Source organism: Bos mutus, chromosome 7 (genome assembly GCF_027580195.1).
Source record: "Bos mutus isolate GX-2022 chromosome 7, NWIPB_WYAK_1.1, whole genome shotgun sequence".
Lineage (NCBI taxonomy): Eukaryota > Metazoa > Chordata > Mammalia > Artiodactyla > Bovidae > Bos > Bos mutus.
In genome coordinates this window covers 12,507,887-12,535,646 of record NC_091623.1, presented here as the reverse complement: position 1 = coordinate 12,535,646, position 27,760 = coordinate 12,507,887, and the positions used below count along the sequence as shown (strand labels likewise).

General features: G+C 45.1%; 1 protein-coding gene across 1 annotated transcript; it reads right to left on the bottom strand.

Annotated features, from left to right (window-relative positions):
* Positions 1–2,120: 2,120 nt before the first annotated feature.
* CKMT2 (creatine kinase, mitochondrial 2) lies at positions 2,121–27,760 on the bottom strand. The gene is made up of 10 exons (XM_005904543.3): positions 27,606–27,760; positions 16,527–16,698; positions 15,017–15,215; positions 13,058–13,153; positions 12,384–12,605; positions 10,655–10,740; positions 9,591–9,714; positions 6,797–6,931; positions 5,270–5,395; positions 2,121–2,383 (listed from the first exon to the last, which is right to left on the bottom strand). The coding sequence occupies exons 2-10, from the start codon at positions 16,676–16,678 to the stop codon at positions 2,264–2,266; spliced, it is 1,260 nt and encodes a 419-aa protein (XP_005904605.1). The 5' UTR covers positions 16,679–16,698; positions 27,606–27,760; the 3' UTR covers positions 2,121–2,263.

Genomic DNA, 27,760 nt, shown 5'->3' with positions numbered 1-27,760 from the left:
ATGTCATAGTATAGATGACAAGGCTTGCTTTCTTTTTAATATATAGTATATAATTTTATACCATTGCTTATTTTTTAGTTCTTCTTCTATAAAACAAAAATAAAAAAATTGGTATATACTTCTATCTAATCTCTTCAAGCTCATTTATGCTTATGTTCTTCAGATGCATGAATTTGCCTTCATTTACCACTTATCTCATCAGACCTTTCAGAGGAGCGATCGTCAGATCTGTTGGTTTGTTTGCCCTAAAGAATAGTTTTAAGGTATATTCAGAGATAGATTATTATCATAATAATGATTCCTTTTTCATTATTTAACAAGCAAACTTTTACATGGTACTTAAAATGTGTTGAGCACTCCTAAGTGAACTTTACAAATATTTTGTCCTCCCAATGACCCTAGGAAAGAGGCATCATCATTCTCATTTTACACAAAAGAACTTGAAGAACTTAGAGACTAAGTCAATTACTTAATGCCATATAATGGGAGAGTTGGGACTTGTATTCAAGAAACGTGCTGTAGAGTCAACATGCTCGGCCATGATGCGTCCTCTCAGCCCTCCATCCCTCGTCCCCAGCATGCCACTCACTGTCGAGGTCATGCTCCCTCTTATGTCTACGGGCAGTGGTGTGTAGAATGGCCCTCCACCCCATCCCATTCGGAGGATGTTCAGGGGAATATCACAATATCCTGAACTATATTGGGTGTGCCTTCCTCTTCTAAATTTCGACCACATATCTGTCACTCAAAAGTTAGTATGGTGCCTATTAGCATCAGCACAAGTGGATTATTTTTATACTTTATAAAAAGGAGGGACAACAATGCTTATATTATAGCAATGATGTATCTTCACTGTAGCATCTACAGTACTCACAAAATGCAGAACGTGATCTCATTCCTGTTATTCAAAGTATTTTTCTATTCATGTGGAGCAGTTTTAGAGTTACAGAGTTAGTTGCTCCCACTAACTCTTATTGTGCTCTTCAGGTTACAGACATCACAGGATGGATGGAAAAGAATAACAAGATTCAAGAGATAAGTATCTGCATGCTGAGGGAAGAATTCAGTTATCGAATTATACTAAGTATGTTTTCAGTGTTTGAGACATCAAATTTTGGATTGTTTCTGAGAGACCGAATGTACAAACAGACAATGGCCAGACTATCCGTGAAAACAGAACTCTGACTCACAACCTTGGCAGCATCCAATTCAAGAAGCAGACCGCAATCTCTGAAGCCATCAGCTTTGAGACTGGGCTTGGTCAGTGATTCCCAGTTCCCCTCATTTTTGCCCCTGCTTCCAATTCAGGACCAGCCAGAGAAAGCCAAATAATACTTTCCCAACCACTTACTTAGATATCCCACTTCCAGTCAGTCTGCCTCCAATCTCCCCAGGCCTACCACACCACCCAGAGCACAGCTGAGCATACCCTTCTTTTTCACCAGAAAGCTTTCCTATGCCTGCTTTTGAGTTTTTGCCAAATTTAAGTTGGCGAAGGTGGCTGACTCCCTTGCTACAGCAAGCCCTGCATAAATAGCCTCTATTTGTCCTCATCTATATAGTCTTTCAGAGAAGGTGATGGCACCCCACTCCAGTACTCTTGCCTGGAAAATCCCATGGATGGAGGAACCTGGTAGGCTGCAGTCCATGGGGTCGCGAAGAGTCGGACACGACTGAGCGACTTCATTTTCACTTTTCACTTTCATGCATTGGAGAAGGAAATGGCAACCCACTCCAGTGTTCTTGCCTGGAGAATCCCAGGGATGGGGGAGCCTGGTGGGCTGCCGTCTATGGGGTCGCACAGAGTCAGACACGACTGAAGCAATTTAGCAGCAGCAGCAGCATATAGTCTTTATTTCAAGAGAAATGAATCTCCTCTCACTGTACTTACCAGAAAACTGATTACATTAGTTCTTCATTTTCCAATGGTGTCTGTAGGGATTTGCTGAAAGGTTACCATCTAGATAGTTGGAAGGTTTCTAGATTTGTGCGAAGTGGTCTTACAAATATGAGATTTATCATTGTCCTAAAATATTTTTACTTCCTGCCACTTGTAATTGGATGTGTTTACCCATCTTAATAGCATCAAAAAAGAAAAAAAATCAGGAAAACACACCAAAGATAATAAGGAGAGTTTTATTGTAAAGATAGACAGGACCTATAATTTTTATATTTTTCCAAGTCTACAAAAACTCTCAGAGTAGAAATTTCTTTGTCTGTCATACCAGCAGACAGATTATTTATAAATCAGGGAAAGGAAAGTTCACTTCTTGCCAAACTGAGGTAGAGGAGGTGGCACCTTAATATCCTGGCCTCTCTCCAGCTTCTTCTCACAATCCACCAGGTAATTGACTCCATCAATGACTATCTGAACAAGCTCGACCTTTGACAGTGAAAGAGATGAAAGATTAATTTGTACAGAAGACACATGCAAGGCTTTGATCAAAAGGAACGATACTGGGACACATGAGAACCTTCCCTGTTAGACGGACTGTATAACAATTTCTTCTCATTGTTTCCCTAAAGTTTTGTGGAAAGAGAGGTATCTGATAGCTAGCAGAGATATTACAGGGTTACTCTTGATCTTTCTGTCATTAAGATAAGGTCACTACTTTGTGTGTGAGAACTTTTTAAAAAATATGAAAACCATTAGTTTGCATTTCAGACATTTCTTCCCCATCAATCTCTGCTAAAAAATGACAGTCTGTCTTAAAGTATATCTACACAGTGACACCCTTGTGATATTCTCTGACCCAGATTTAAATTCTGACTTGCCACTAAGCTACCTGAGCACTAAACATGCTACAGTTCAGATATTATCATTTACACAGTGAACGGCTTTCTGAACAATATTTCAACTCAAATATTTGGCAATTAAAGAATGTTTGCAATGTACCAGGCTAGTTTGTTACTTAAGGAAACTATGTGAATTACATTAAGATATACTTTTAAAAAATCCCTGCTTAAAATAAGTTAGAACTTTCATTTACAAATAATTGGTTTTCTTAAACTAGAGTACATTTACCTATGATTTTTCCCCTGGGAATCACCTCTCAAACAAATTTCTTGCACTGCTCCTAAAAAAACCCAACTAAGGTAGTAAGTAATTACTATTTAGTTCCAGATATCACTAAAATACATGATATAACTCAAGAATGCCCAGCAATAATGGAGGAGATGGTTAAGTGTTACAGCTGAACATATTTTAGGCATGATGGAGTCTAGTGTCCTCCCCACTTCTTTTCATGCAGAGGGAACTGGAAGCTCTAAGAAAGGGTTGGGTCAAAAAGCTAGTCATTACTAATTTAAAAAAAAAACAACACTTATTTTTTCTACTTATCCAACTGACCCATTCCACTGTTGATGAGGATGTGGTGAGGGGCCATTCACTGCCAGTGAGCTCTCTTGGTATAAATCTTCTGATAGGAAACTTGGTCATAAGTACAGGACTCTCAAATTTAACCCAAGAATCCCCTTTCTAGAAATATATCCTAACTAACTAATCATAGTTGTGATCAAAGTTATACATAGAGATGGTCAAGCATAATATCAAATAATCAGGGAGACATTAAATAGATATGTTTTGAAGAATATTTAATACTGTAGAAAAATGCTCATGTTGAAAAAAACATTGGGAAAAAGCTGTTTTATATCCAACATATGTAATAATACTAAATTTAGTAAAAAAAAATTTTTTTGAATAATTGTAAGAATGGAAGGCAATTTAGAATAATGTTCACAATGGTTAACAGGGTTGTTAGGTTAAATAAGTGGATTTTTTTTTTTTTTAACACTTCTGGGAATTTTTCTAGTCCTTATAAAAGATCACTTACTAAATCATAGGTGTTTTTTTTTTTTTTTAATGATGACCACCTAGCTTTCCAGTAATTAAAATCAAGTTTTAATATTAGAGGCAAACAAGGCTAGGGCCCAGATTTTCTTTATTATTCACTACACCATACGTTATTTAGCTAATTTCAGAAGGTGTGGTATTTATAGCTGCTGCTTCCTCAAATACTTTACCAGAGCTGGTAGCATGCAGGCTGATTTCATTGTTTTGTTTTCTCCCTTCCTTCCCTCAGTTTGCTAGTAGGAATACCAACTAACAATGAAATACGCAAAAGATGGCAAGAAAGAAGAAAGAACATCAGTGATCCATGGGTTTAACAACCAGCCACTGAGTTATTGAGTTGTATGTTGTTGTTGAGTTGTTAAGTCATGTCCGACTCTTTGCAACCCCACAGGCTGCAGCACGCCAGGCTTCCCTGCCCCTCACTACTTTCCGGAGTTTGCTTACACTTATGTCCATTGAGTCAATGATGCCACTGAGTTGTATAAGAGCCTTTTAATTAATGATGGGCACAGTATGTTCAGGGCTTCCCAGGTGATGCTAGTGGTAAAGAACCCTCCTGCCAGTGAAGGAGATGTAAGAAACGTGGGTTCTATCCCTGGGTCGGGAAGATCCTCTGGAGAAGGAAATGGCAACCCACTCCAGTATTCTTGCCTGGAGAATCCCATGGACAGAGGAGCCTGTGGGTCACAAAGAGCTGGACACGACTGAAGTGACTTAGCAAGCACATATGCTCAATGAGATAAACTGGGAGGAATTACGGAGATAGGGATTTGCTTAGGTTTCTGCTGCATGATCATTATGTGTGCTCTTTGTGCTTTTTCTCACGTGTCACTCCAGGCCTACCTATAGTTTATGAATCTCATTTATCCTTTATATTCACAGAACCCTGCTGAGTACAATCTTACACATATCTGGTGCATACCGTATGTGCCATCTTGAGCCCTAAATACAAAATTTTACAAACTACCAAGTAGCTAAAAATGCCCAAGTGAAGATGATAGCATGTGATCTTCATCAAAGGAAACTCAGAATCAAGAGAAAAATCCACTATTTCACTCCACTCAGAGACAGCACACGGGTTCTCTGACTTCACAGTGATAAGACTGCTGTCCTTTAGTAAAACAGAACTCCTGCCACTCACGATTGCTGGAACAGCTCTGGAGGCAGGCGGCTGACAGCAGTCCCATTGTGAATTCCTTCACTTGTCTATACATTCTCAGATCCCATGGTGCTTACCTTTATGCAGTGCTTTCCCATGGAGGACCAGGGCTACAGAATGAAATGTAACATGGCGCAGGACTCAATGGGCCTAGAGGAGGTCTCGAATTTTGGAATAAGGAAGGGCTGTTGAGGTTACTTCTTTTCCTCTTAAGGTGATTTTGTTAGCTCATTTTTGGAAAGTGAGAGACATGTTACCTCCGATCGGCCAATTCGATCTATGTTGGAAATGTCGTACACGTCTGCTACCGCTGCAGTGTCCACACCGCCTGTGCCCCGCTTCTGCAGTCTCAGGTTCTCCAGGATCTTAGAAAACCGTGGATCCTGGGACAAAGGAGAATACTTGGCGTCATAAGAGGAAAGCTGATCCATCATCCTTGGCACACGTAGAGAAGATGTAAAACGAGAAGTAATAACAATGCGTGTTTAGTAAGCATGTATTTGGGCCTCCCCGGTGGCTCAACGAGTAAATAATCCGCCTACACCGTAGGAGACGTGGGTTTGATCCCTGGGTCAGGATGATCCCCTGGAGGAGAGCATGGCAACCCACTCCAGTATTCTTGCCTGGAGAACCCAAAGGACAAGAGGACCCTAGCGGGCTACAGTCTATAGGGTTGCAGAGTCAGACACGACTGAAGTGACTGAGCACGCATGCACAGACACAAACATATACTTACTATGTAGCAGGGCCCTGTGCTGGAACTTTTAAAACTTACAATAATCCCATGAAGAAGGTATTACTTTTACCCCTATTTCACAGATGAGGAAACTAAGCCTCAGAGAAATTAACTTGCCTAAAAGTAGAACATAGCTAGAAGGTAGCAGAGCTGTTATTAACTTCTATACCCCTATTTTGTCATCTAGATACCCTTTGGTGAGTTTATTGTTCATCTGTATAACAGTTGTTATTGATATAATTAAAATCAAGACATTAAGTCACATCAAATAATTTTCTTAGAATTGGAATTTTGAATAATATCATCATACTTTTTTGGGGGTGGGGGGGGGCCGAAATCACATTTTCTAAACTTGTTTTAAAGTATTTGATTCACTTGGTGTGCTATGACAGAGAAACCCCCAGGTGCCCACCAGAATCCATTTTCCTATCTTAACAGGTGAGCTGAGGAAGTAACCACTGTCTAGGTTCTTGCTAATGGAACAAGCAGAAGTGACAAGTACACTGCCAGGCCTAGACCTCAGATCTTCACACGGACACACTGCCATGCTCTCTCACCTTCCCACAAACTGAACATGAGGTCTGACTGTGACCATGCCTTAAGGCAGTGGTGCTTCAAGTGTAGTTCCCTGACCAATAGCATCGGCATCACCCGGAGACTTGTGAGAAATGCAAATTCTGTATTTTGGGTTTTCACAACCCTCCACGTGATTCTGCTGTAGGTTCAAGCCTGAGAACCTCTGAACTAGGAGAAAGAAGGGGATGGAAGGCTGGCCAGGCAGCAGAGAAGCCTTCCTGTCCATCTCTACTTGTGATATGATGGAGGATTTAAACTTCCTAAAGTCACATCCCATTCTTACAGCCCCTTAACCTCTTATCCTATGGACACAAGTGTTTTTTCAAGCAAACAACCTTTTCTTGTCACTTTCTTTCATCTGTCAGAAAGTAAAGGTTAAGGAAGGGACTAGGACATTTTCCCCTCCACAAAGCAGCCCCAGGTGAGCTCATCCTGGTGGAACCCAACAGGACCACAGGCTACGTGACAGTACCTTGCTGAGCTTTGGGATCCTGACATGGACACCAGCTCGCAATCCCGTGCCGAGGTTCGAAGGGCAGGTCAGAATGTACCCCAGGCGCTCATTCCACATGAACTCCCAGCCTCGCTCTTGGATTAAGCGTTCCACCTACAACAGGGAGCAAATGATGAAGTTCTCAGAGAGCCATTCACTCAGCATGCCCCCAGCACCAGGGAGAGGTGTGCGTACTGTAAGTCTGCCATGAATAAAACTCAGGTAAATTTATAGTACTACTTCTATATTTGGAAACGAAAAAGTAAAACTAACTGCAGTTCCTTTTTGAAAGTTATTTTTAATCCTTTTATTTTAATAATTTTATTTATTTTTTTGTGGGTCTTCATTGCTGCAAGGGCTTTCCTCTAGTTGTGGTGAGTGGGGGCTACGCTCTAGTTGGGGTATGTGGGCTTCTCATTGCAGTGGCTTCTTTTGTGGCAGAGCACAGGCTCTATGGCACTTGAGCTTCCATAGTTGCAGCATGTGGGCTCATCAGTTGCAGCTCCCAGGCCCTGGAGCGCTGGCTCAATAGTTGTGACACATGGGCTTTGTTGCCCCTCGGCATGTGGGATCTTCCCGGATCAGGGATCAAACTCGTGTCTCCTGCATTGGCAGGCCGATTCTTTACCACTGAGCCGCCAGGGAAGCCCGATATTTTTTTACTGAATGAAAGATTCTTTAAATTCTATAATGCTTTACAATCTTCAAAAGTTTCATACACGTGATTTCATATATTCTCATAATAACCTTTTTTTCCTCCTACCCTTCTATTACCCCTCCCCCATTCCCTCTCCCCGCTGGTAACCACTAGTTTGTTCTCTACAGCAGTAAGTCTTCTTTTTTTGTTTTATTCATTAGTTAGTTGTACTTTTTAGATTCCATACATAAGTGAGATCATAACAGTGTTTGTCTTTCTCTGTCTGATATTTCACTTAGTATAATGCCCTCCAAGTCCATCCATGTTGCTGCAAACGGTAACATTTCAATCCTTTATTCTATAGTACTTCATTAATAGAAAATTAAACCTCTTCTATCACCATATCAAAATGGTCCAATTAAATTAGATGAACCATGTAAAGCACTGAACACAGTACCTAGGACATCAGTTCAGTTCAGTTACTCAGTTGTGTCCAACTCTTTGTGACCCCATGAACTGCAGCACGCCAGGCCTCCCTGTCCATCACCAATTCCCAGAGTTCACTCAAACTCACGTCCATCGAGTTGGTGATGCCATCCAGCCATCTCATCTTCTGTCGTTCCCTTCTCCTCTTGCCCCCAATCCCTCCCAGCATCAGAGTCTTTTCCAATGAGTCAACTCTTTGCATGAGGTGGCCAAAGTACCGGAGTTTCAGCTTTAGCATCAGACCTTCCAATGAACACCCAGGGCTGATCTCCTTTAGAATGGACTGGTTGGATCTCCTTGCAGTCCAAAGGACTCTCAGGAGTCTTCTCCAACACCACAGTTCAAAAGCATCAATTCTTCGGTGCTCAGCTTTCTTCACAGTCCAACTCTCACATCCATACATGACCACAGGAAAAACCATAGCCTTGACTAGATGAACCTTTGTTGGCAAAATAATGTCTCTGCTTTTCAATATGCTATCTAGGTTGGTCATAACTTTCCTTCCAAGGAGTAAGTGTCTTTTAATTTCATGGCTGCAGTCACCATCTGCAGTGATTTTGGAGCCCAGAATAATAAAATCTGACACTGTTTCCACTGTTTCCCCATCTATTTCCCATGAAGTGATGGGACCAAATGCCATGATCTTAGTTTTCTGAATGTTGAGCTTTAAGCCAACTTTTTCACTCTCCTCTTTTCACTTTCATCAAGAGGCTTTTGAGTTCCTCTTCACTTTCTGCCATAAGGGTAGTGTCATCTGCATATCTGAGGTTATTGATATTTCTCCCGGCAATCTTGATTCCAGCTTGTGGTTCTTCCAGCCCAGCGTTTCTCATGATGTACTCTGCATAGAAGTTAAATAAGCAGGGTGACAATATATAGCCTTGACGTACTCCTTTTCCTATTTGGAACCAGTCTGTTGTTCCATGTCCAGTTCTAACTGTTGCTTCCTGACCTGCATATAGGTTTATTAAACAATAAATGTCAGTTGCTCTTATTTTTTCATATGAGCATTGTAGGAGGACATAGTAATTCTCAGCAAGTAAGGCTGTGGTCGTGTTGTTTTTGTTGTTCAATCACTAAGTCATGTCCAACTCTTTGCGACCCCATGGACTGCAGCACGCCAGGCTTCCCTGTCCTTCACTATCTCTTGGAGCTTGCTCAAACTCATGTTCATTGTATAGATGATGCCATCCAACCATCTCATCTTCTGTCACCCCCTTCTCCTCCTGCCCTCAATCATTCCCAACATCAGGGTCTTTTCCAATGAGTCGGCTCTTTGCATCAGGTAGTTAAAGTATTGGAGCTTCAGCATCAGTCCTTCCAATGACTATTTAGGGTTGATTTCCTTTAGGATCGCCTGGTTACATATGAACGTAGATGCATTCTATACTGTTTCTATGCTTAGAACAGCCAAGAGCTCTGTTAAAGAAATCAGAAAATAGCTAATGATCCACAGACTTCTCTAAACCATCCTGCATTGGGGCAGGAAGCATGGGAGCTTGCTGGAAGCCGCAACCCAAAAGAGTGCCATGATCCCTAGAAAAAAAAATTAGCCCTGTCTTGGAAGTCACCACAGTACTTTTTTTCAAGAATGAAAAATATAGAGATTTTATTTTAGTGAATATTCAGAATTCTCTGATGACATCTTACCTCTTTAAGTCCACGACAGAATCGCTCAAATACTCTTTTCATATTGCCTCCTTTCTCCATAGAGATTACTCTGGTGTGGTCTTCCTCATTAATCCAGATGAGAAATGTCTTGTCATAATTATGCCTAATGAAGTGAGAAATATGGTGTTGAGTGTTAATTACATTTGTTTCAACACATGAAAATTCCTATTACCTCTGTAGCTTGATTGCTTCATTTCACCTTACTCATTGCCTTAGATGGTCCTAATTTCTTCACTGTGCCGCACAAGTACTGCAAAATAATGTTACCCTGACAGAATGAAGAGTAACACCAACTCCAACCCTCATGTCATGTTTTTGCCAAACAAGAACATAATCTGCCTCATTCTTCAGACTAGGATGACAATAATTCAGCCATGATAACTTTCAGCTTTGTTGCTAACAAGAGTGTTCTGTCTCCTAACAGATTCAACCAAAATCATATGGCACTTAATAAAATATTTTACCTGCAGCTCAACATGTTTGGTATACAGATTTCACATGTTTGCTGTATAGATCCTGCCTCTGAACCCGCACTGAACAGCTGCTCCCCAGCACTTTGATCTGTGCTCCTTCCAGTAGTGCCATAACAACTACCAAGGAACAAGAATCAAAGTTGCCCAAGGACCGTTGGCCAAGATAAAATATGTGTACACTCATAGCCACTCTTCCTTGTAGGATTTTGCTTAAATCCTCAATATTTATTTTTCATTTTCTGCTTCTCTGTTTTAATGTCATGAAACAGAGATTCTCTAAAGTCAAATAATATGAAGCTATGTTTTTCTTACAATTTTTTCTCATGCATAATTCATGCAAACCAGCTAGCATTCCTGCACATCTTGGAAACATTACTATACTTATATATTAAACACACACACACACACACACGATTTCTAAGAACTCTATCTTCTCCATTTCTAAGTAGTCTATCTTCTCAAGCCAGGCATGCCGTCAAGTGCAGGTCACAGCAACTCCAGGTTAGGACAAGCAGTGATCTGAAGGAGAACACTGCACACACTGCAAATGTGAACATGCTAAGTCCATACCAGATTCCCCGGGCATCTGGCCAGTCACGGGCCATCCCAGCACAAGTTAGTAAAGGGGATACTGGCTTATCAAATAGAAAGTGGTCCTGCAGGCCAAAAAGGACAAAGCAATGAGACAACACTAATGAGATCAGACACGATGGCAAGTGCCAGGTGGTCAATTTCCAACTCACTAATAATGGCTGAGGTCTCTCAGGCAGTGCTTCTCAGTGTTGGCTGCTCACTATAATAATCAGAGAGCTTAAACAATTCTAATGCCCAGTTCCCATCTCTCAGAGATTCTTGTTATTGGCTGTGGCCTGGACATTGGGATTTTCTAGTGTACAGCTAAGGTTGAAAACCACTGGCTTAACCCAGACGGAAATCCTTACTCACTATGGAGTTGTCTATCCAGCCAGCACCAACCCTGTGCAATGGCAGAGTGGGCAGTGAGCAAGGGGGTGCTGTCCCAAGAAGTGTTCCACACAGTTGCATTCTCCATGTTTCTAATGTTGTAGGTTTACTTATTCTTATTATCCTTTTCATTACAAACTACTCGAGATGTAAAATAATGATCTGTAAATAAAAATAGTCACCATTCATCTAATGCTCACTCGGTGCCAGGCTCTATGCTACGTACTTTTTATTTCCTTTAATCTTCACAACAACACTCTGAAGTAAATGTAATTGTTCTATGTGATAGGAAAATAAAACTGAGGCTCAGATAAAACAACCTATCACACAGCTAGGAAACGGCAAAATCTAGATGCAAACCTAGACCTGTCTGACTCCCAAGTATGCCTCTAACTACAATATACCACGCCACAAATCAAAATCAGTGTCCAGAGACAGGCATTTTTCTTGCTTGTGTGGACGCAGTAAGAATATGAATGTGGATTCCATATATTTCAATATGATCACACTTAAGTCAGAAATCAAGAGGACACGGGCAGGGGAGTCCTTCTACAGTCTCTAAGTGGAAGAGCTGGGACAGGTTTAGGGACTGTTATTGCCCAGGAAACAGCGTGGCCTTTAAGCTGGAGACCAGAAGCAGCTACTTGAGGCCGAGGAGTTGTTCTGTAACAGGGCAAGTGGAGAGAACCAGGAGACTGAGGCCTCTAGAGGCCTCTAGACCATCAGTTGGCCCATCTCGTTTGGAAATGGGGCATCTTTTCTGGTATCACATCTTCTGAAATAACAGAAAATTTGTTTCTCCTTTTCCTTGGAGTTTAAAGTTACTTGTGAAAATGCCAGGCCAAAAAAAGGGACTTGGGTTTTGTCTCCCCTAGTGTGAGACCAAAGCCATGGAGAGCCTGGGGAGGCAGCAGGAGTCTCAGAGGTGGGCTCTGGTGTGAGGCAGGTTTGGGGGCAGGCCTTCGACCTGGATGATTCCCCTTCCAGATGTTCCGGGCTTTCTGGATTTGAGTGTGGCCGTGGAGACACAGGCAGGATTTTCCATGCCCAATTGTTCCGATTTATCAACAAGCCCGGGGACCCTCCATCCACCCCCACCCACTAATCCCAGCCCACCCTATGGTTTCCTCTGCAGACTTCATTCAGAGACCATCTCCACTTTTGACCTAAACTTTTAAGGCCTGCTCTTTCTGCCTTAGACTGACCAGGTTGAAACCCCAGCAAGCTCCCAACCAGGGCAGGGTCCTGGGCTCCGGGGAGGCCACACAGCGGCCACTCCGGGCCCTCTCAGCACCACCCCGCCCCTGGCAGCCCAGGTGGTTCAGGGGCCACTCACATCGATGAGCCGCTGCTGGTCCTGCTCCGTCATCTCGGACAGCTTGTAGTAGCGCCCGGCCAGGTCCCCCTTGAGGCCCTCCAGTGCCGTGATGGCCACGTTCTCCACCTCCCTCCGCTCGGCCCGGCTGCAGGCGGGCGGCAGGCTCAGCCCGCGGATGCTGCGCCCTGTGCGCACCCGAGACGACAGCACGTAGCGCTCGTCGAACTGCCCCTGAGTGATCTGCCGAGCAGAGCGCGGGGTCACTGCGGGGCTGCGGCCACAGTGGCCTCCGCCCCGCCGACCAGGGGACCCCGGGGCACAGAGCACGTATGCATGCTGGAGCCATCCTGCCACTCTGGGGGCTGGGGTCTTAGAAGACAATGGAGGAACTACTTCACAGGGTGCCCTCTGCAGTCCTTTACCCCAGGTAGATTTAGAGTGAAAAAAGGAATTGTTTCAGGAAAGGCTGAAGGTTTTCAGTGACCACCACTAACCTGGTGGTAGGAGGCAAGGAAAACTGACTTTGGCTATTTCCTGATAGTCTCAGTGGCCCTCCAGGGAGCATGGCGTGGGAAGGCCATCACAGAGCTTTCAAGGGCAGCTGGACCCAGGGACCCTTCTCTCTCCTGCTCTTCGTCTTGGGTTCTGGAGTGCCAGCTTCATGGGAGGGTACAGAGGTGGCTGGCGCCTACCTTGGATGCATCCAAATCCGTGGGGTGCTTCATCACCCTGGGGTCATAGCCATTGTGCCTCAGCTTGATGACAGGGTCAAAAAGGTCGGCAAACACCTGCAGGAGGGAAGAGGCTCTGTTTCCTTTGGAAAGGACCAAGGAAGATGTTCCTTGGTTCAACTACTTTAAGTGGTTCATCATTTGCTCTTTTTTAATCTTAAGCGCCAAGCCAAAGGTGATGCCCTCCTTCTCTGAAATTCTCAGTGCAACTATGCAGGAAAGAGGTGTGAGACTGCATTGATGGCTAATCATAATAATAGTAGTAGTAGCAGTTGTTGTTCAGCCACTAAGTCGTGTTTGACTCTTTGGAACCCATGGACTGTTTCCGCCAGGCTCCCCTGTCCACAGGGATTTCCAGCAAGAATACTGAGTGGGTTGCCATGATCTCTTCTGGGGGATCTTTCCCAGATCAGGGATCAAACCTGTGTCTCTTGCATTGGCAGGTGGATTCTTTACCACTGAGCCACCCAGGAAGTCCAATAGTAGTAGTAGGCAAATGCCAGAGGAAACCTCTCTCAGGCACACTGCCCCTTGGGTGAGGGCAGACATACAGATCTCTGTCATGGTAATCTCTTTCCTAGTGGTTCTGCCAAGTTCACTACCATCAGATGAAGCAAGAAAATTTTGTGTTTAAGAATCTGAAGGATAATAGAAGCTGCTAGATCAGAAGCTAAGCAGTTTTGTGGTCAAAACTGGTTCTACAGTTTAAGTAACACAATACATTTGTAGAAAAGTAGCTTCATAGAAAGAAAAGTGCACAGCAGCAATTAAGGCAAAGCAGGGACCCCTTACCCTTTGAGGACCTTCCCGCCCAAACTAACTCAAGTAGAATCTACTTTTTAAAAAACCATAAATTTCTGGAAACATCCTTTAGGTAAAATAAGGATAAGAGAAGTAAAACAGAGCACCCTGCAGCCTCTGGGAGCTGTGGGATGTCAGTCCAGGAGTCAGCACCAGTCTGGGACTCTGGGAGCTCAGAGCTGGGCTGCTGCTCTTGAGTTAGTTGCCCATCTAGCCTATTCAAGATGGCCCCCTCACTCCCCTTGATGGCTGCCTTCCCAAGGAACTGCTTTCCTCTCCCTGCAACAGAAGGTGCAAAGGAGGCAGACCTGAGGGAGATGGGCTGGAGGTATTTGCCATGACATAGAAGATGCACTAGTGGCTGAGCTCCAGAACAGGGGACCATCCTGGGCTTCTGCCCCCAGAATGAGGATGCAGATCATGGGATTTTTCCAGGAGACTTGCCTGTGTGCGTGCTAAGTCACTTCAGTCATGACTGACTCTTTGTGACCCCATGGACTGTAGCCCGCCAGGCTCCTCTGTCCATGGGATTCTCCAGGCAAGAATACTGGAGTGGGTTGCCATAGCCTCCTCCAGGGGACCTTCCTGATCCAGGGATCTAACCCGTCTCTTTCATCTCCAGTACTGGCAGACAGGTTCTTTACCACTAGCGCCACCTGGGAAACCCCAAGAGACTTAATGATTCACTAAGACTGCAGTGGACTGTGTCATCAGTAATTCCCAAACTGAACACCCATGGAACCATCCTCTCCCCTCAATAAAACTCAGCCACAGACATATCACCTCCTAAAGCCTCACTGGTGATTACAATGAATACCAATACAATGAAACAACAACAAATGAAAAGATTTTATTTTTTCTGTACCAGTTCACCCCCTTGATGAGCTCAGAGAACTGAGTCATGCGACTCATTCCTCTATGGGGAGGGATACTAGAGCAGTCGCAAAGGAAGCCTTGTGCCTGGGAAGAATAGATCTCGTTGTTCCAGAAAGCACCGCAGGTGTTCTGCTGAAGTTGGCTCCCCTTTATGGGAACCTGTTCTGAGAATGCAGCCCCACAGAGGGAACCCAAAGCACCCACCCAACGCACACACTGTGGAACCCGCAGCTGCGAGTTTACCTCATAGGACTCCTCGTCGCCAGCCACCATGCCCACGGTCTTTATGAAGGGGTGGCCAGGGTTGTCCACTCCGGTCTGGATGCACTGGTCCAGGGTATAGCCGCTAGGCGTCACCTTGTTGCGGAGCTTGGCGTAGATGGCCGGCGTGAGGCACTCGGCCATGCAGTTGTTGTGTTTGCGCAGGTCAGGGTAGTCTGCACTGTCCGCCGAGGAGAGAGGCGTTCAGCGAGCAGCCCCGCGGGGACGGGGCCTATACAAGAGCTTTGTTTCTGACCAGGCTCTCTTCAGCCAGGGGGCAGAGGGAAACTGGCTAGGTCATGACTCAAGAAAGCCGGATTTTAAAAACATACGTCCCTGAACTGCCAAAGAAATGGACCTAGCCCTGCCTAAAGAGGTTTACGATGCTGGCTGCAGGAGCCCACAGACTGTGACTTATGTTTATATACAGAGGAAATAGAATGAAGATAATTAGGAAAGAAACTAAAGTCGTATGCAGGCTTTTTTTTAAAAACCCAGAAGTTTTGGTAAATTATAACGGTCACTTTTTGACCCCTTAGGTCTGTGATAGAGAAGCTAAAGTCCCTGCAGGCATAACTGCACAGAAATTCATTTATTTGTCTGTCCTCAATGATGCCAACTCTATGGCTATCTGCTATGCTGAGCTCAGCGCCTGCCTATAGACACAGGCATTCAGGGAATATCTGTTAAACTAATACATAGCGGAAAATCAAATGGGGATGCAATCTTACCTGGGATATGCACTGACTGAATAGGGAATTCAGGACCACCACAAGCACTCTCACCTCAGGAATTCCTGAGGTACCTGGTGGGTGCCAGCAATTTCCTCAGAGATCCTGATTCCCACAGAAGCCAAGTAAGTATTTCTGAGAAACACCTCAGGTTTTCCTCATGTCTATATGCACACCTGCCCATATGGAATCCCTTCAAGTCAGCGCTCCAACTCTACCCAGTGTGAGACCTCTCAGCCATGGAAAGGTCCCCAGGGTAGAGAAGACACTCCATCTTCATTCCATTTCTCTAATTCCCTTCTGCAAGTCCCTTTAAAGCTGATACTTCAAATCACTGCTATCACATCACAGCTTCCAGAAGGCAGTGCAGCACGTATGAGGCCCAGGTCTGGAATCAAGGGACCTCGATATCTGGCTACACCAGCTGCGTGAACTCAGGCACTACTTAATTTTCTGAAGCCTCCATTTCATCATAGAGAGGTGCTAAGAGGAATAAAACACTCTGTGTAAAGTGCTCGTCACACCTAGACATGTTCAACAAAGGTTCGGTCTTGTTATTACTATTCCACTAGACCTCACGCTCTGGGCAGGAATGATGAGACTACACTTCCTTGAGTTCACCACAGGTCACTGTGCATCACAAGTCACACTGATTTACTCATCCTCAGAGACCGAAAGTGGGGCCCTTGTTGACAGTTTCAGCAGGGGAAAGTGTATTTCTGGCTGGCATTTGGCGTCATTTTAAAGCCAAGAGGACTTACCTTGGTGGGAATAGCTTGTGTTGCTCCCGAGCCGCAGCACACACGTTCTGCTTATTCAGCAGGTACCCCGTGGTCAGGGCACCGGTGCCCAAGGTAGCAAATAACAGAGAGGCATTGCGGCCAGTCAGCAACTTTGAGAAGGTACTGGCCATCCTTCCTCTTGGATGAGTGTCTGGAAAACAGAGAAGCTGAGGATTATTTTATATATATATATATAAATATATATGTATTTAAAAGAATTTTTTGGCTGTGTTATATTGCTTGCAGGATCTTAGTTCCCTGACCAGGGATCAAACCTGGGCCACCACGGTGAAAGCACCAAGTCCTAACCACTGGGCCACCAGGGAACTCCTGAGAAGCTAAAGGTCAGACAGCCTCACAGGATGGCCCTGAACCACAGTATAGAGATCAATAGGGGAGAGAAAAAACTGCAGGAGACTTAGCCTCTGTTTTGCTTTATTTTTTTCTTCCTCCCTCTTTTCCCCACCCTCCTCACACTGCTTGGAAAAATCTGGTTAGTTTTAGATGGAGAGAATGTCAAACTGCTTGAAGTCCATGTCATTTTCTCCACCAATATAATATCAAGGGAAAAAATGGAGGCTTTCCACATTTGGCGGCTTGACAGACCAGGTGCTCTTTGGGCTCTGCCACTGCACAACTCGACCCTGAACAGAATGGCATGCTGGGCTTATGAGAGATAGAGGAAGCTGTTACCAACCAGGCTCATTTTGCCCAACACACAGGACTCCAAAGTGCTGAGACACTAAGGTTTGCAGCAACCCTTAGGAGGGTTTATTCACAAGGCAGCCACGGAAGAAGACGGGAGAAAAAACTCACAAATTCACCTCCTGGAAAGTAAAGGGCCTGGAGTATTTGTGGAATAACAAAGAAGCATGGCGCTCTGAAGCATAGAGTGCGTGGGGAGTGCGCAGAAAGGTGATTGGGAAAAGGTGTGGTAATTGTCATTTAGCACAGGTGTAATTAGGCTACCTTTGTAGGGTCTGAGGGTGAGTTTCCAGCCCTGCGCTGTCAAAAGGTCACTGAACTTGGCACTCGCACATGCCTAGTTGTGAGGTCAGTGGTCCTTCCAGTCTTAACCAGCTCAGCTCGAAATGGACACAGCTGAGTCCATGTTCCTGGAAAATAACTTGGGCAAACACCTTATTGTTTAGGCCAGAAACTGCATGGTGGACACACAAGCTTTAAATCGACCTTGATTGGTGAAGGCAGGTGAAATGAATTTCACTAATCATTATGCACAGTTTCAAAGTCTCTGAAGACCACTCTCCTACTTCACTCACCTCAAGTGAGTTGGTGTCAGAGCTCAGGGTAAGAAGCCAGGAGATTTGGGTTACCTTGAGTGTGGATGTCCATTTGCACACTAGGATCAGGCTATCAGCAGGGAAAGGGCAAGCTGAGTCTAAGACTCTCCAGCTGCACTAGGACCCTTGAGAGGGGCTAAAGTGGTCCAAGATCAGGAGTCCTCCCAGCAAAAGCACACTTAAATGCTCTAAGGTATATTCAGTTCAGGCCCTACTCTCCTATAGATGAAGATCAAACCATAACAAGCTCTCAGAGATCACTAAGCACATAAGGAGGTACTATGAATGGGAATCAACAGAATAAAGGGCCACAGATTTGGGCCTCCAATGACTGTAATTCAGTCCAATGACTGAAGATACTGTAATTTTCAGACAAGAATGTAGAGTAGCTCTATATAAAATGTTTAAAGAAACAATGAGCAAGCAAGGAATCACAGTGATGAGCAATCAACAGGAAACTACTAAGAATGATCAACCTGATCTGAAAGAGAACCAGAATGAACTACAGATAATAATACAGCTGAAGACAGAATAAATGAATTGGAAGATATACATAATAAATTATCCAGAATGTTGCAGAGGAAAATAAGAAAATGGAAAATATGAGACATAATAGATATAAGGATCGAATGACAAGATCAAAGATACATCTAATGGAGACCTCAGAAGGGAGAATAGAGAAAACAGAGAAGCCATATTTGAGGAGAAATGACGACTGAGAATTTTCCAGGACTGATGAAAAACAAAAATCCACGATTCGAGAAGTATGACATAAACCAAGCAAAATTAAAATAATCCATACATACATGAATAATAGTTAACTGCAGATTACCAGCAACAAAGATATCCAAAGAAGTTAAAGAGAAAAGACAGTTCATCTATAAAGAAAAAACATCAGCTGATTTTTCAACAGTGAATAACGGAAGACAGAGAAATGGTGTCTTTAAGGGGCTAAGAGACAATAATTCTCAACCAGACTTGGGAATATAGTCAGAGTATCTGTCAAAGCTGACAATGAAAACGGCAATTTAAGGTAAATAGCAGATCAATAACAAAGAAACTACTAAAATATATGCTTTACTGCTGCTACTGCTAAGTCACTTCAGTCGTGTCCGACTCTGTGTGACCCCATAGATGGCAGCCCACCAGGCTCCCCCGTCCCTGGAATTCTCCAGGCAAGAATACTGGAGTGGGTTGCCATTTCCCTCTCCAGTTTATGAAAGTGAAAAGTGAAAGTGAAGTCGCTCAGTCATGTTTGACTTTTAGTGACCCCATCGACTGGAGCCTACCAGGCTCCTCTGTCCATGGGATTTTCCAGGCAAGAGTACTGGAGTGTATGCTTTAGAAAGTAGGAAATAGACAACAGATGGATAGGATGAGATCCAGATAAAGTAGAAAACATGTATAAATCAAGATAAATATATAATGTCATCAGGGATGAAAATCAGATATCCTGTCTACTACTGCCCAGAGATCAGAATGGAATATTAATCCACAGCATCATCCAGGATGGGGGAGCTATTTACCATGGGTTGATGAGTGGAAAACAATAGAGCAGACAATTCTTAGTACCCTTTCATTATACTGGTCTCTGTGATGCCCAAACGAAGGGTGGGATTTTTCCCCTAGTGTTTAGATTATCAGGACCCTGCTACAGGATTCTCCAAGCATAGGTGGGTTGGATGGCTGCAAGGAGGCTCTTGAGAGTATGGATACGGAATGTAAACCTAGGTGAAACCAGGATGAAAACTTGAAGACAATAAACTCCTCTAATAGGGTGAGGTCAGCATGGCTTTACACATAATTCTAACAGTAGCCTTCTGCAGTCCACTTTCTTACCTGACTGCATTTTGGGAACAGGGATCAGTTCCCAGTTCCCAGTTATTCTTCCAGGATCACCACCTAGAAGTCTTTATTTAACACCTTTTTGAGCAACACTAGGGAGAAATTTGAACATCTCACCTAAAGCATCAAAGTCCTTGAAAAAAATTTAGGGAGTTATTTTCCTATGTTAGCCCAGGAAATCAAATTGTCAGACAGCCTTTCCTCTGTGCCATGTCTAAAAAGAATCCCCTCAATCCTAAAGACAACAGGAATTACTTTAGTAATCAGTAGGCAAGACAAATGGGCTATTTCTTAGAGTTGTTCCAGGGACTTGTAATGGCTCAACATTCATCTGAACACATGTGCTTCTTTGCTCCCTACTAGACTTTGGGCTGCTGTCTATCTCCTTCCAAGGGTAGGTCAGTGTTCCTCAAGGAACAACACCCATTCTTCCTGGCTTTTGTACACAGCAGGTGACACTAACTTATATCTTTGAAACCTGTTGTATCTTTTTTCACATCCTCCAATCTGCTTCCTAAGCAGAGAGGCAATACTTTCTTCTCTGATTTAACCATAGAACTCTCCAAAATAAGGGAAGCATGGCCCAAGCTCTTTCCAGACTATATATGGGCCAAAATTTAAGCCAAGACATACTCCCTAAGTTAACAAGAAGTGCATTTGTTTCTGAGTTTGGCTCAAACAGTTGATTTTTATTTTTCTTTCCTTAGTTGGCTTTCGGAGAAGGCAACAGCACCCCACTCCAGTACTCTTGCCTGGAAAATCCCATGGATGGAGGAGCCTGGTGGGCTGCAGTCCATGAGGTCGCTAGGAGTCGGACACGACTGAGCGACTTCACTTTCACTTTTCACTTTCATGCATTGGAGAAGGAAGTGGCAACCCACTCCAGTGTTCTTGCCTGGAGAATCCCAGGGACAGAGGAGCCTGGTGGGCTGCCGTCTATGGGCTCGCACAGAGTCGGACACGACTGATGTGACTTAGCAGTAGCAGGCTTTAGCACTGATATGTGTTCACATCAGCGTATTTGAGAAGATAAATTCAAAGAGGCAGGGTCAGGAGGAAGCGGAGAGGGTGGTGTCCACGTGCAACCCACCAACCACTTGTGGTCTTTAAAGGTCTTCTCCCTGTGAAGGTGATCTGTGGCTGGGTGTCTGATTTCAAAATATTCATGTTTAAAATGTTATCATATCCATATTTTAGTTTCTGTATGTGCATGCTCAGTCACTAAGTTGTGTCTGAATCTTTGCAACTCCACTGAATGTAACTTATCAGATTCCTCTGTCCATGGAATTTTCCAGACAAGAATATTGGAGTGGCTGCCATTTCCCCCTCTGGGGATTTTCCCAATGCAGGGATCAAACCTGCTTCTCCTGGGTCTCCTGCATCAGCAGGTGACATTTACCACTGAGCCCCCTAATCAGCTATACTCTAATATAAAACAAAAAGTTAAAAAAAAAAGATGAGGGAACTCAAAAACAGAGAGGTTAACTGACAGCCAACAGTCAGTTAAGGGAAATCACATGTACTGACTTTAAATGAAGATCCTGTTTTTACTTATAAGGTTTGCTGCTGCTGCTGCTAAGTCGCTTCAGTTGTGTCCGACTCTGTGCGACCCCATAGACGGCAGTCCACCAGGCACTGCCGTCCCTGGGATTCTCCAGGCAAGAACACTGGAGTGGGTTGCCATTTCCTTCTCCAATGCATGAAAGTGAAAAGTGAAAGTGAAGTTGCTCAGTCGTGTCCGACTCTTAGCGACCCCATGGACCACAGCCCACCAGGCTCCTCCGTCCGTGGGATTTTCCAGGCAAGAGTACTGGAGTGGGGTGCCATCGCCTTCTCCCACTTATAAGGTTTAGTAACAATATCATAGTATGTTTGGATGGAGTCAACCTCTCCTCTCCAAGGAGTCCTCTGCCAGACAGTTCTAGCTGCCTCTGGTTCCTCATGGTCTCTCAGGGATCCTGGATGGGTCTTCTCAATCAGGGTTTCCACCGAGGGCTTGACAGAGGATAATTATGGGGCCAAATTGCCATCCAGCCACACAGGCATCATTTTGGGCAGCTCTGAAGGGCAGTGCAATCAGAGGGTGGACCCTCAGGGCTTCCGCCACCCTCCAGGAACACCACTGACCACAGACTTCCAGAGGTCATCAGGCAGTGCAGGTCATGGTCACCGTGAATGATACTGACATGCTTCATGGAGGGAGGAGTCACAGCGGGCAGCAATGGAGGGAGAGGCAAGGCTTGGTGACAAAAGGGTAAGGAGAGGTATCTTTTTACTTGTTTGATAAATATTAATATTTAGATATCTAGTATGTGGCAGCTTTTACAGAGTTCATAGTCTGAGGGGGAAATTCTCATATAGCACTTACTACATGCGGGGGCACATGGTTCCATTAGCTTTATGGTTATTCCCCCATTAAATCCTCACAACAGAGGACGTTCTTATTATCCCCATGTTATAGACAAGCAAATGGAGGTAAAAAAAAAAGGTAAACTCATTTGTCCAAAAGCACACAGTGTGTGAGTGGCAACGTGGGGATTCAGGACGAGTGGTCTGTTTTCACAGTCCTTGCTCTTAACCAGCACCCGCCTGGGCAACCACAAGTTATAGTGTCAGTGTTCTTCCAGGGGAACCAGAGCCCCGTGGGAGCCCCTGGGAGGGACTGAACTGGCCCAGTTCATTCAGCTATACTGTTTCAGGGAGCTGGTCTGGTTTTAATCAGTCTGAGCTATTGTTTACCTCCAGCTGCCCTCGGACTGGCACCAGGACGCAAACTACCAAAGATGAGAGCAGCAACAATGCCCTGACACCACACACCCGTGTGCATAGACAGATGACCACGGAGGCCTGCGGCATCGCCTCTCTCTGGCCAGCTGCCTTCCAGCCATCCTCCAGGTGGGAGTGCCACTGCACTCAGCCCACACTACACTCAATCTACTTTGGAATACAGCAGAAAGAAAGAGCGGAAGAAGGGCTGACTAGCCCTGTTCTATGCCTTGGTCCAGGATCTTCCGGATGAGGACACAGACTCCTTGACTACTGTCACTCATCCAAATCTGGCTCTGGAGAGAATCTATAGAAAATAATTCCCTGAAATGTGGAGAGTTGAAGTCCAGTGGGACTGAGTCTGCCCAGGAGGTATAGTGGCTGCCTGTCTCCAAAGGCCCAGAGAAAAGCCATGACTGGGGACAACCTTGATGGATTCCAGATTCCAGAACATTTGCAGCTACTAGCAACAAATCTGAATGAGGCCTGGCACTTATGAAGGGCTGAATATATGCACACATCTGTAACTATCACTTTGCTTCACACGAGAGGTCACCTCTAGGTGCTGCCCTCAGAATGTTTGAGAACATTTGGGGTGGGTTGCCATTCCCTTCTCCAGGTGGATCTTCCCAACTCAGGGATTGAACCCCAGTCTCCTGCATTTCTGGCAGAGTCTTTACCATCCGAAAAACCAGGGAAGCCCCATAGAAGGAGAGAGGCACAACGATAGTGAAGCACTGTGTGCAGTGGCATAAAAACCTAGAAGAACCTGTCTATCAGAGGCAGAAGGATGGTATGAAATGTGATAAAAGAGACGATGGAATATTCCATGGCTATTAAAGAATCAGTTAAAAGTGCCTCCACTTTACCTAGATGCATGTCTATGCTCTATTCTTAGGTTAAAAGAGAAAAAAAAATCTCAAAGTAATGAATATGAATGGCTCCAATTTTATAACAACCATGTATCTATGTATGTATTTGCATGTATTAGTATAACATAAAGAAAAGTATTAAAGGTTACTCATCAAACTGCAAAAAGCATTACTTCAGAGCCACAGACTTGAAGTAGGCAGATTATTTTCTCTTAATAGAATTCTGTATTATTGCATCACTTGTAAAAACCAGCATGGATTGTCTTTATGATCAAAAATTAAATTTAAAACTAAAAAAAAAGTCAGCTGTGAGGTGTGTTAAAAAGTCACATTTTCAGGCTCCATCTTTTGAATGAGTAGCAAGAATGGCACTGTCAACATGTCTATTATGTAAGCAGGCAATTCTCAGGCCCTGCTGGGTCTACGGAGCCTGCAAGTTGCCTATCTGAGCTTCAGCAACCTGCTCTATATAACGGACTCCTCCATTATATACGATGAGACCCCTCCCCGAGCTGCTGTGAGGACTAAGTGACAAGTTACGGTAGGCGCTGAGTAAATGCGAGTCTCTCCTCTCTCATGACCTTAAGGCTACAGGACAGTTATTACTCTCTTCCCACAACCACCACTGGTTTTCCTAGCCAGCACTGGTCTGCCCCTTCTCTGAATGTTTGTTGACTTCAGTTTTACCATTCAAAGTGTTTCATCTAATTGCTTTATTCTGTAATCTCTCTGAGGACAAGCCTTGATTCCAGATGGAACCCATCATGTATGTTCAGATCCACGGATCATCCTTTGAAAACCAATGTCAGGGCTCACAACATCGATTTCCTCAGGTGGGTTCCCAAGTTCTTCTTCCAGACTCTGACCCTTTACCCAGGCCTTTCCTTCCACCTAGAATGTCCTTTCCATCTCTGCATGACCACACCTTACTGTCTTTTTTTCATTTAACTACCATTTACCAAACTCCCACCATGAGCCATGCATCATGCAAGAGGCCCATACAAATGTTCTTCTCAGTCTTTAAAACAATCCTGGCAAGTAGGCATTATTTTGCAGATGGAGAAAACAGAGAGAGGTTAAGGGACCAACACTTGATAAAGCTGGGATTTGAAACAGGCTAGTCTCTGGGCCTGGATCCAGGCTCCTTGCAAACCACAGCACCTCACAGGCAGCCCTGCACTGATCAGCAATTGGAGAGAAACCACCTTTGTGCTTCAGGACCTGGGAGCCACAGATCACTTCACTCAGGCCCCCAAGACGGTAGAAATGCACTTACCACAGAAGCTTCTAGACACGGGATTGTCACCTGAGAGCATGTGACTCCCCCAGCGTCCCAGAACATTATAAGCCTGTCCTCTCTCCTGTCCTCAGGCTTCTGCTGAAGTGGCCGAGATGCCAGGTGCCACTTCACCCACCCCACTCTGACGCCAGGTGCCCAAAGTGCCTGCCAGGCATGCCGGGGATGCTGGGCAAGCCTGCCTTTCTCAGAGGAGATAGGACATGGGGTTTTCTTCTCTCTCCTCCTCTCTTCTCCCCTCTCTCCTACAGAAGTAGGGACTGCAGGGATGAGGAGGGAGGTAGTCTCTAGCTCTCACCCCACAAAAGTCACTTGCCTCAGTTTCCCTAACTTGGAACACTTCATGACTCCTGATTTGATTTTTACCATCAGGGCTTCACTCTGGCCAAACTGCTGGGCTGCAAGCCAGTGAGATTTCTAAATGGGTACAAGATCACAGCCAAAAAGCAATGGTGCTGTGGTTATATACTTGCCCTCTCCACTGAAAAAACAAGAACCACCACATTAAGCTCTTCTGTCATCATGCCCAAGAGCCCCCCACGTCTGTCTCAGGCAGGTGTACTGGGAGTCTGGGTCTGGTTTGGTCTGGTTCTGTCACATCCTAGGCTATGGATGGAATCCAGCCTTGAGTTCTGTCACTGCCTCAGTTCTGACCTCCTGGTTGTCCTGAGTAACTGGAGGGAGACGCCATGGGTGCCATTCTGCTGACTCAGAGTTATTTCTGGTCCAGCTGTACAGGGCATCTGCGTTTCGAGCTCCTTGGAGGGCAGTGGAAGGCCAGGGGTCGGACCACGTGTCGGCGTTCCCTCCAGAGAGAGTGACCCCAAAATAGAGGGCGTCCTTGAGGCTGGACTAGCTCCACAGAACACTCTGAACAAATTCTCCTGATGTCACTCGTGGCCAGCAGAGACTGGCTGTCCCTTCCCAATTCTAAGGGAGCAAAGGGTTCAAGTTACTTCTCCACCCCCGGATGTACTGGCACCCTAAGAGGCACCTTTGGGCATCTCCATTCTATTTAACAAGTAGAAAGTCATAAGCAGAGAAATCTATGGTCCTTCCCTGTAAAACAGAGGCCTTTCCTAGGCCTCCTGGTGATGAAGACATACAACCATCACAAGCTCATCTCTCAAGGGTAAGTTGCTTTCAAGAAAATAGGAAGCTAGGAACCATCTAGTTCTCTGCAATGCTGTACAGGAGTGGAAGCTTCCTTCCGTGCCCAAGGGAAGGAGCCCTGTAGCCTCCCAGGCAGCAGTGGGTGTGACCTCCAGCGGTCACCTTCAGATGGGCTCCCTGTGGGATTCCTGGCTCAGTGAGCAGGGACTCCCAGAATGCTGACGCAAGGTCCCATGTGGTCCCCTCTGGGAAGGCAAATGGCTCCTGTTCTAGGCTGTGGCAGAGATGGGGTCCCAGAGCCTCTGAGCCAGGGGCAAAGTCTGTCTCAGAACCAGCCCTCCTCCTGCCTTGGAACATGCAGGATGCTTCATTCCTTCTGTCCCCCAGCCCAAGTTTCCCAGACCTTCCTCAGCCTCCTCTTTAGGAAAACTGACCTGGCCCCTGGTCCACGCTGTAAGGGTAGATTTGCTCAGGAAGCTGGCAGAGTTTGTGGGTGCATGTGGTGCTCGTGCCCTTTGCTGGAACAGTGCCTTAACCCACAAAAGGTTTGAGGGGGGAGGCTGGAAAAGGTGCCCACAAAAGTAGAAGAGGGCTCACACAGCCTAATAACCCCCAGAGCCAGCTTGGGAGGCTCAGGAAGCCCCTTGCCAAGTTCTGCTGGCAGCCGTGTTCTTCTATCTGAGCACAGGGGGAGCTGACCAAGGACACAAGCTCTGACACAGAGGCAGCGGGATGGCTGCAGACAGGAAACGCAGCACTTCTGAAAACAACACACCAGATGAACGCACAAAGCTGTGTCATAAGGCCACTGATTGCCACCTCTGCTGATTCCACCTGACCCTGTGCAGGAGGGTGTCTCAGAGTCAGGGCAACGCTCAAGGGAAGGTCTCGGGGCAGCGCTGAGCAGGGCCAGAGGGTTTTGCCTCATTATGGTGAATGTCACTCTCCACACCCAGCAGAGATATCACCTACCCAAGGGACAAAAACAGGGCTAACAGTAACCCAGCCAAGCAAGCAAACAACAGCCCTTTGCCAGAGATGAAACACATGTAGGCCAACTCTGTAGCATTTTCACCTCCAGTGCGGGGGTTGCGGGTGGTGCAAATAGTTACTTGGGTTTTAATTACTTATTCATTTTACTTGTTTTAATTATTTTAACTATTTTGTTTAAATTTTATTTAATTTAAATGATTTAAAATAAAAATTAAAATATTTTATAAATATTTTAATTGATTTATTTAAATATTTAAATTATTTAATTATTTTTAATGTTATTTAATTATTAATTTATTAATGGGGTAGAGATTTTAAAAATAGTTCTGTAGCAATAATATTAATCAGTTTAAATCGGGTCTAGCTCCTGGGCCAATCTGTAATTAGCTACTTTCCAGGGCTTCAAGCTATCCATTTTTCAGTTAGTTTTTCGCAAGTTACTGGTCTGCATCTCTTCTGATGCTGCTGAGGGAAGCCATCCCTCAAACTAATGAGTTTCTACAGATTACAACGGTAAGAAAGTTGAAAGCTACAGTCCCCAACTCTGTGGCATTTAGATTTTTTTTCCATCAAGAAAAAGTCCTGATTCACTATCAAACACAGGCACTGCAAGCAGGGTGCTGACAGGGTGCCAGCCCTCTGCGCGCAGCTGGCCCACGGAATGGTCACCTGCGCCTGGGTGCGGAGCGGCTCCATCAAGGACGGACGCGCTGCGGGCCCTTCTCAAGAGTTACCACGAATTCCTCACACAGGAGCATCGCCCAGACCCCGGCCCACAGCCCTGGGTCCACCGCTCACAAGGTCCCTACCCTGGCTCTAGCAATGACCCCAGTTTTGGAGGAATAAAGCCGGGTTTCACAGCCACACTGACCTTGGAGCCGAAGCCTCCTGCGTCCCGCCGCTCGCGAACAGCCAAGGACTGTGAGGGTGGGGGCGGGGCCGGCCTTGAAAGGGCTCCTGAGAGGGCGGGGCCGGGCCGGAGGGGCGGGGCGGGGCCGGAGGGGCGGGGCGGGGCCGGCCTTGAAA

Excerpts from the sequence above, each read along its gene's own strand:
- CKMT2 (XM_005904543.3), bottom strand. The coding sequence starts at position 16,678 with ATGGCCAGTACCTTCTCAAAGTTGCTGACTGGCCGCAATGCCTCTCTG. Across the intron at positions 12,606-13,057 it reads CGGATTTGGATGCATCCAAG|ATCACTCAGGGGCAGTTCGA; the intron begins GTAGGCGCCAGC and ends TCTGCTCGGCAG. Across the intron at positions 10,741-12,383 it reads ACCAGCAGCGGCTCATCGAT|GACCACTTTCTATTTGATAA; the intron begins GTGAGTGGCCCC and ends TTTGGCCTGCAG.